Below are 10,282 nucleotides of genomic sequence, written 5' to 3'. Positions count from 1 at the left end.
CTTATCTGTAAATTTGACCCATAAAATTCCATCTTCCGAATCATTTTCTATTGTTACCTTAAGCATGTTTAGTATTTTCTTTTTGATTAGTATGCCTACTCCTCCTGAGCCGGTTTTTGCACGTACATGTATCTGTTTGCGGTTGTTTCCAAGCCATATATAATTGTTCATACATATATCATTATCATTTATCAAGTGTGTTTCAGCTATGCCGATTATATGTAGATCAAGTTTATTGATACATTCTTCAATTAAAATATTCTTTTCATTGTTAACATTGCGAGTCCATCCATTGATGTTCCAAAACCCACATCTGTACTAATACGGTCGTTTATTGCTATGGAAACCACCTCGTCCCCGTACATGTCCTCTTCCATGCCCATTATTCATACCTCTTTTGTTGGTATTTCCATTAAAAGATCCACCATTTCCTTTAAAATTATCATTTTGCTGTGTTCCCATTGTGTCGTCCCTATATATTTTGATGGAGTTTGGTTTTGTAGACGAGTAATTTTTCCACCGACTGTTCTATATTCTTTGTCCTTACCCATTGCACGAAGAATGGTTCTGTTATTAAATTCTAACATTATTTTTTTACGGGGTATATTGTTTTCTACATATACATCTCTGTATTTATTAGAGCTTCTCAGTGTAGCTTTTGCTTTTTAAGAATCGCCCGTTTATTGTCCAGATTGTCAACTTGTACAAAAATTATATCTGGTTTTCTGTCATTTTTCACATCCCTATGTTGGCTCACCTTACGAACTGCCTTATTTACCTTTACATTTGTCAATTTAAGCCCATCCTTGATTAATGTTTCTACTTTCGCTTTTAACACTGCACCGGTGTTGCATGAATTTTCTCTGGGATCAACTACTAGATTTTTAATAACTATATTATGAGTCTGTGAGCTCTGCTCTCTTTCTTTAGTATTACCATTATTTGCTACAATTTCTGCATATGATTTATCAAGTTTATTAAAGTTGTCCTTTAATGAATCTATTTCTGACCGTATCTCGTCCCTGACTTTGCTTACCTCCCCTTTCACTCTGTCTGTTATCACCGTGTTGAATTTTGCGGTTAATTTTCTTTCTACGTTACTTTCAATGTCAGTAATTCTTTTCTCTAATCTGAAAGCAACGTTTTCTAAATTGTCTGATAGTTTGCTTATCATGCTGATTAGAATATTGTCTTTGTGTGTTTCAAGAGGGGGGTCATTTTCACCTCGGCTTTTTTTACGTAGTGTGTCACTCTCATCATCATATTCAGATAATTGTCTTTTACGGGGAGTATTTTCAATGATTTTATTGTGCACTATTGCTTTTGTAGCAGTGACGGGTAAAAAATGTTCTTCGTGTTCAATTTTATCATATACGGGTATAAGGGGGGTGTTTGCCGCCATTACCTCTTTTACGTATTCTGTTGCGAAGTTTGTACCGAGTGGGTCAGCCACCTCTATTAAATCAGGATTTGTGAACCCAAGTCTACTCCAATGCATTCTATATATATATAATTCGTGTTGCCTTCAATGTATAGTCAATGTATATATTGTAAACTCAATAAACTTTTGTAAACAACAGGAGCACAAAATTTTCCAGCTACCATATACATGTGTCAGTCAAACTATGAAGCAAGCATATGTTAATATGGATTAAAACGTTATTGTTAAATTGGCTTATTAGTTATAAGTAAACATACGAAATTCTTTTGTAAATATTCAGAAAAAAAAATACTAATTTTCTTTATGTGTCTCATTAGGATACTATTGTTGTGAACCGCACACCATTTCAAGTGATTTCTACACCAAATAGTGAACCAGCTATAATGACTATTGAAGAAACATCCTTCCAGATAGTTCAGCATCATACAGCAATATCAGGTGATTAAGTGAAATGAACCGGAAGTGTATTAAATTCAGGAATAAGCAGTTCTCAACAAGTTTGTGATAACAATGCACAATTTAAAAACAGAAAGAATGCTAAAAATACAGATTTGTAAATACTTATATACATTCATGTCATTATAATTACAATGCATGGATAATACTTTGTAAAACAAAGTAAATCATTTACAAATGAGCAGTAAATCTTGTCGAAAACTTGAATATAATACAGGTGCTTTTGTTTTATATTTTATAAAATTATCTAATTATGTATTCTTAAAGTCATAAGAAACCTCAAGTAAAAAAAAATAATGCATATGTTTTTTATAACTCAATGGATAGTTTTCATTATAAAACTTATGTACATATACTTATTTCTGAAGAAAATTCTTTAAATTATTTATATTTAGAAAAAGTTTACTTTATTTGAATTGCTTCCTTCCAGCAAGCTATTCCCCCGACATATTTTCCGTATGCAAGGTGACCTCAGTGTGACCCATCTCGTAAAAATCCGGTGACCACAATACGCATGGATGTCCTTAAAATAAACTTTTATCTGTATTTACATGTTAAACACGTGCTCAATTTCCATGCTTTTTGGTTTGTTTTTCGTCAATTGTTGACAAACAGGTGACAATCGTTAAACTTCGGCTCCAAAACACGAACTTTAATTACCTGCCATATTTTCACAACAATACTGACCGATTGAAAAAAAAATGACGATTATACGAAATTTACACGAAAAAAATGATAAATTCGAGTACAGAAAACTAAGTTTATGATGTTTGTATGCGTTGGTTCAAGAATTGGAAGAACATTATTTTTCACCGGTCACTCGTTTCTTATGATAGTAAAACAATAGTAAAGATGTAAAGGCAGGAGAAATAAAAGCAAGAATAAGTACTCAAACGTACATATTCCAAGCCAAAAGAGCTAAGTTCGATCCAAAAGTTAACCCTATGTGTACAATTTGCGAACAGGAAAATGAAGATCTAGAACATTTTATTCTACACTGCAAAGAACTAGAGCAAATAAGATCTAAATACTGCTCAAAAATCGAACAGACAATGGATGACATTGATACGTCAACATACAAGAAGATCAAACAACAAGGGAATTTACTGCAGCTCATTATAGACTGTACTAGCAAGGACATAAACTGTTACCCAACTGTGTATGAAAACATTGAAACTCTGGCTAGAAATATGTGTTATGAGATGCACTTGCTGCGCACAAAAAGGATAAAAAAACCTGATCACAAGTACAGTATAAGTAAACTTCCTAAAATTGTTACTTACAAATAGTATACCATCCAACTATTTTACGGCTTATTAGTTTTGAAAATAAATCCTCACTTTAAAATTGTAAGATATCAGTTATAATTTAAAAAGAGTAATGACAAGATCTCCATATAGAAATTAAACTGTAAAAAATTTTTTTGTATATATTATACCTTAAATTTTGTCCAAACCCCAACCACTTTACATAAGTCTTACAGAAAATTTTCATCATTATTCCTGATATATGTATAGCACTCTCAGCTATGATTATAAGTAATTTTAAACTTTTGACCATTTTAATTCTTGTAAATACATGTATATGCAGTTGTTTTTTTAACACTTTCCTACACCCTAGCACATATAAACTATTATATATTTTTAAAAACTTTATGATGACAATCCTATGAATTAATTATGATATCTATTATTTAGTGATCATTATAACCAAATTCAGTCATCTGTATATAATTTAATTAATTGTTTCCCTATGTTTTAAGGTGTAAATAGTTGCTCAAACTATACCCTTTGGGTAGTGCTCCACATTTAATGGAGGAATATACAAGAAACTGAACTGAACTGAACTGAACTATGAATTTTTAAAAGAGGTACACACTGAAATGTGTTGTCTCATATTAACTTTAGTTGTGTATTTTGTTTTAGGAAGAATAATTAAGTAATCATTAAAAGTCTTTTTTTGATCTTTTACTACTGAAATATTTGTACTGCTGCATATAATAAAACATATACAGGCATTGTTTGTTTACAATTTATCCTTAGGTTAATACCATCGTAAGATAACTTACAACAATTAAATATGTGTTCAAAACCCTAACGACATGATGATAACCCAACTTAAGACACGATGTGATATGATCTGATCTTATAACATGCCATAGTCCTTGAAGCATTTTAATAAAAAAAAATCCACTAGAGTGTGTTCTCTCTGATTTATGAAGAATTTGCTATGAGATTCATTATTAATTTGCATTATCAAATTTTTCGACAATTGAGATCTTTTGTGCCATTCAAATCTCATTGTTGTTGAACCAAAGAGTATAACCTCTAGCGGGTTTTTTTCTATCGCTTTTTGTTTAGACAATTTAGTAAGCTAGATATACACTGGGTTCTTTTATGACATATTATTAGGATTATAATTTTTTTTATATGATTGTTAGCTTCATTAATGACTTTCCGAAGTCCTCTTATAATTAGCATACAAAAAACACATGTGGTGGTATCCTTAATATTCCAAATAATGCTTGCTCTGGTTTTAAAAACTAGAATAGTTCTTTTGTACTGAAAGTTGGATTTAATTTTCACATGCATATAAGATAGAATTGGTGCAACGAAGTTTTCTAATTAACCAAATGACCGTACTAAGGTCTTGCGTACGTGAGGGGTTACGAAATTTCAAGAATGGAATAATGTGTTCGGTCATTTCACGATGTCTAACAAAATAACCATACTGATTCAACATACAATTCAGGATTGGTGAGTTCAACTGATGTTTTCGGTTTATCGAAAGTTGTTTGTTTGTTTCATGAAAAAGGACATCTTAAAGTTAAAATATTACTGATACTCTGCCCTAACAGTTGACGAAGTGTTTGTATTTGATATGCATGAAGGTAGTGATTATTTTACCATGCAGTTTTATAATCTGTATATTTTCATAAGCATAATCTATATCTGAAATGTAAACTACAGTTTGTAATAAACAAGATGTTTTATGTTTTGAATGTCTGCTATCTTGAATATACCTACTTATTTTCGCGAGTAGAAAATTTACGCGAATATAAATCGTCGCGAATATGTAAAACTTAGATCTTTCCCTATTAAACTATATCCAGAAATAACAAAATCGCGAACTTAAATAGCCGCGAAATAGTTTACAAAGAGTAAAACGCGAAATAAAGTATCCGCGAAAAAAAGTTGGTTTACAGTAGTCATCACAATCAGAAATTGTGATTGTTTTCCTTTGACAGTGGGGGCAGTGAGCGAACTCTATGATATTATGTAATTCCGTGTTGTGGAAAATCGAAGTTGTCTCCCTTTGCAAATTTGGCTAACACGATAAATGTCCGATTGGAGATAACTAGTATATCTATTTAACTGATTTTTAGAAGAGAGGAGATAAGTGTTTTTTATAAATACAATTGAAAACCTGATATGATACGACATGCTTAAAAGTAAGAAACACAAATATAGAATTGTTTCAAAAAAATAAAATTGATTTAAATAGTCGTAACTGTGCTAAATGAATTGACCTATAATGGTTTACTTATTTTTAAATTGTTATTTGGGTGGAGAGTTGTCTCATTGGCACTCACACCACATCTTCCTATGTCTATAAACAGTTAGTTGATAGCAAATTTTGACACAAGATCTGTAAAATGAAACAAAAACAGACAATATGGTATGATTGCGAATGAGAAACCTCTCCACAAGAGACCAAATAACACAGAAGTTGACTTGACATTTGGAAATACATAATGTAACGGGGTTAAACAAATTGGAGGGATCCAAGCCCTCTCTTAACCTGGGATAGTGGTATGCATGAAAACATATGAACGAACTTTATAAACCAGTTAAGTAGGCTTTTATATGATATGGGATTTTCGCATGGTTCAAGGCGTTACGATTGGCAATGATTGCTTACATCCACTTCATTTGAACTCTGGTGGATAGTTGTCTAACTGTGAATCTAACATCATCAAATTCTCGTGATTCTTATATTAACTCATCAGATGAATACTAATAGAAATTTACCTAAAAAAAACCACAGAATAAACAAAGACGTGACAGGGTACATATACATCAGCACTACATTTGATATCATAATCAAACTGATTTTTTTGGTTTTGGAAATATCAAATTATCTAGAGACGTAAATTTCCTATTATATTTTGAGCAATCATGTTTAACGTAACAATAATGACTGTGTATATAGTAAACGGATGCCCCACTCGTATTGCCTTTTTAATGTTCTGTGGAACGTATGATTGGGGTCAACATTCTAATTTGACATTGAAATAACAAAGATCATATCACAAAGAACATTTACTAAGTTTCAAATTGATTTGATCAAACGTTTAACCTGATGTTTTATTTGTTTACTAATGTTTATGGCACTAACATAAATCATGGAAAGTGCGTTTAGTAATTTGAAATAAAAAAGAAAAAAAAAGTTCGGTGTTTGTGAATTTTACTTCTCACAGTGAGACTATCGGAATACCATAAACTGGCACCATTTACGTACGAAACTAGATGAAATGTCGGCAATAAGTCAGAAAAAAGAATGGGATCATGTTTGCACAATTGTTATGCAACTGTCAAATATTAGATAAGACCTTTCCAATAGATAAAATGTTCTACTACAACCGCAACAATCATCCTTCTTAAATGTATAAAAATAATCAAAATACTGCACTTATCGTAACATTACCTCCTTCTGTAATTGCAAGGTGCATTATCAGTTATAATATCATATGCATTAGTGGAGTGCGGCATTTCAAATATGTTATTTTATTCTATAGCCATACTAGTATTTAGTTTATAAATCTGGGTCTATATTTAGATATATATCAATCTTATCGTTCATGGTCTTAATTATAAATGTTTTGCTGGACGGTATTCGATTTAAATTTTGTTCTTTGGGAAAATACAGAAATTAATACTGATACAAAGTAACAAAATAAAGCAACTTGTGAAGTATTATGAAATGGTCTGCATTGATATTGCGGTGCTTATCTTATAAAGAATAAAGATATGTGGCATGATTGCAAATGAGACAATTTTCAATCAGAGTTGGTAATAAGTCATTTTATGCAAGATTTACACCTCCGAAAAAAAAACCAAAACAGAAATGATTTGCCAATTTACATTTTTTAGTTTAGTAATATGAATAATAAAAATTAAAAAAGAGTAGTGTGTATATAATAGTTAAAAATTAGTGCACATTTGAATCTAACTGTATATAATGTATATACAAAGATAAATTACATAATCATGACGTCATGATCCGAACCTAGATCACGAAAATGAAAGCAAACAATGGTGTAATGCATTTAACTATCGATTACTGTATAAAAACCCAAATAATTGTGATATAAACTTTAAAAAAAAATCACAATCTCACAAAATATAAAACAGGTTCTTTGGATAGGACCTCCTTTTTAAAAAAAAATATACTAAAGTATACTCAAAATGTGAATAGTCAATGCTTTTATCAGAGTTAGTAAAAGCATATTTAAGAATGTTTAAAATCTGGACCAATTTGCTTCTTTTCCATTACAATATAGAAAAAAGTTATAAAGTGTTTATAAATCTGCCTGATCAAACGTTATAAGGGTCTGCACTTTAAAAAGAATCAATATCGTTAGGATAGTTGCACGACCGACGAAGACAGTTTGTCTATGATAAATAATGCCTCTTGTTATCACATTGTGAATACTGATCATATTTAGATACTAAATAATGCTTTGAATTACATTGGTTATATTATAAAAATGCATATATACGCAAGTTGTTTATAAAGTTTTCTTCTTTAAAATTTGTAAGTTATTGGAGTAGTATCAACCCCTTGCTGCTGTGTACTATCAATTGTCCTATCAATTGATGATACTGTTTCTTCAACAGCTTGAATCTGTTGTTCTTTCTCCTCGTTTGTCGTGTTTTCTTGATATTGATAAGCTCGGGGATAGCTCACCATCGGGATATCTACATGTCCAGTATTTTCCATTTCCGGTTGAACATTTGCAATAGGAACACTTGTCTGTTGTAGGTCAAGAAACAGTCCAGGTTGTGTTTCGGTCACAAGAATGACACCCTTTAAAAAGAAGTACAACAATAATATACGTAGGAAACGTTGTCTATTTTTACATTTTAATAATTCACTGGTATTAAAGAGATAATAGTAACTGCAATTACGATTATCCCAATATGGCGACGGCAGATATAGGTAAAATCTTTACAGTCATTTAACTCAAATGTAGCATGTTTTTGTCACTTGTTACTCAGCTGCAAGGTTTTTCTATACCATTACATCATATTTGAATCGTAACGGTGCACTGGAATTGTCTAAGCGCTTTGAAAATTGCCGTTGAAAAATTCGGAGTGATAATCGTAACTCTATGGAATTTTTCTTGTTTGATAATCGTAATTTATTTATCGGATAATAGTAACTGAAAAATTAAATGTGTCTTTCAGCATTTTAATGGTATTTTGTTTATTAAAATGCAAATGTACAGTTAATGAATAACATTAACGGAAAATGAAAAAAATTAAGAAACTTACAGGTTAATATTTAAGGCAAATTTACTTTTATATCTCTCGATTTATTGGCGGTTTTTTTTTTACAAAACCGTGATTTCTTGTCCCAGCCACTTTAAAAAAATGTGTTTGATCTTTACAAGTATTTTTTGTGCAGTCATTACATGGAATCAGATTAATGTTTTTGATCTTTACAAGTAATTTTTTGTGCAGTCATTACATGGAATTAGATTTAACATTTTTTAAGCAAAGAAACATAATATTTTTAGAGGGACTAATAAGCTTTGGATTCCTGGCATTTCCCTAGACGCCCTATTCAACATTCATGCTCAATGTATGTGCAGCGATGTCATTGCACCAGCTTTGACATATATATTTAATCTAAGCATCAAATGTGGTAAATTTCCAAATATTTTTAAAACTGCAAGAGTATGCCCAATTTTTAAAAATGGCGATGCCTGTAATCCTGATAATTATAGACCAATAGCAGCTTTGCCTTGTCTCTCTAAAATCATAGAACGACATATAGCTAATAGTTTGTATATATTGTTAAATAAACAATGACCTTCTTATTCTACACAGTCAGGTTTCAGACCTAAACATTCGTGTACTACTCCACTTACTAAATTAGCAGATGAATGGTTAGCAAATATAGATAATGGAGAGATAAACGGAGCTATATTTTTAGATTTAAAGATAGCTTTTGATCTGATTAATCATATAATTTTATTGAAAAAACTTGAATATTATAATGTTTCAAATAGTACACTAGACTGGTTAAAGTCATACTTGTTTGAACGAAGCCAACAAGTTAAGGTCAATAACGTCATGTCTAATACTAAATGCATAAAAACTGGTGTACCACAAGGTTCTATCCTGGGCCCTTTGTTATTTATTTTATATATCAATGAGTTACCACTCAATATAGAACATTCATCAATAGATTTATATGCAGATGATTCTACATTACATTGTAGAGGTAATGATGCAATTCAGTTAGCTTCTATAACCTTCAAAATGATATTCATGTTATTGAAAACTGGTGTTTGCAAAATTGTATGAAATTAAATGCAAAAAAATGTAAATCAATGATTATTGGTTCAAAACAAAGGCTTTGTTTAACTGGAAACAGTTTAGATATCAAACATCATCGAGATTATTGTTTAATAGTTTACACTGGTTAGATGTGGAAAAACAAATTCAATACCAAAAGGCAATACTTATATTTAAATCAATTAATGGCATGGTTCCTAACTATTTAGAAGAAAATTTTCATTTTACTGATAATCAAAACTATAACTTACGTTCAGTTGATGAAAAACTATTAAATCTTCCAAAACCAAAACCATTTTTTTTTAAAGAAAACATTCATTATGGCATAACGGGTATCGACTAGAATTGAACCAGCAGTCGCTTCCCGGGGGAAGAAATATCACACATAGCCACCTGCATTAAATGTTTTAAAACAATTATTATTATATTTACTATGTTTTTATTCAGGATAAATCAATGTTCTTTAACAGTCTTAGGGCCAGCTGAAGGACGCCTCCGGGTGTGGGAATTTCTCGCGATATTGAAGACTTATTGGTGACCTTCTGTTGTTGTTTTTGTATGGTCAGGTTGTGTTCTCTGTGATACATTCCCCATTTCCATTCTCAATCTTATTAATCACAAATGTGATGTAGGGTGACACATGCGTTTCCCCTGATAATTATTGCCATATATCATAACTTCCTATAAAATTGCCTCATCGCTCATTCCCATATTTTGTGACATTCCTGGTTCTTGGGAGTTTTCTGTATTTTAACATAGTTCGTGTTTTTCCATATCCAAATTTCTTAAAACGTGTTTA

At 31.1% G+C, this 10,282-nt stretch overlaps 1 protein-coding gene across 2 annotated transcripts in view; it reads right to left on the bottom strand.

The window, feature by feature from the left end:
- Positions 1-4,658: 4,658 nt before the first annotated feature.
- LOC134720823 (uncharacterized) overlaps positions 4,659-10,282 on the bottom strand; it is a 28,830-nt gene continuing 23,206 nt past the window's right edge. For both annotated transcript variants that reach the window (XM_063583355.1, XM_063583356.1), the window contains one exon: positions 4,659-7,987. In XM_063583355.1, the coding sequence (XP_063439425.1) occupies positions 7,706-7,987 (282 nt within the window). In that variant the 3' untranslated portion in view covers positions 4,659-7,705. The remainder of the gene's footprint in view (positions 7,988-10,282) is intronic.

This window comes from Mytilus trossulus, chromosome 6 (genome assembly GCF_036588685.1).
Source record: "Mytilus trossulus isolate FHL-02 chromosome 6, PNRI_Mtr1.1.1.hap1, whole genome shotgun sequence".
NCBI classification, from domain to species: domain Eukaryota; kingdom Metazoa; phylum Mollusca; class Bivalvia; order Mytilida; family Mytilidae; genus Mytilus; species Mytilus trossulus.
Note: the sequence above shows the minus strand (reverse complement) of the source record. Positions and strands in the feature narration are given on the sequence as shown.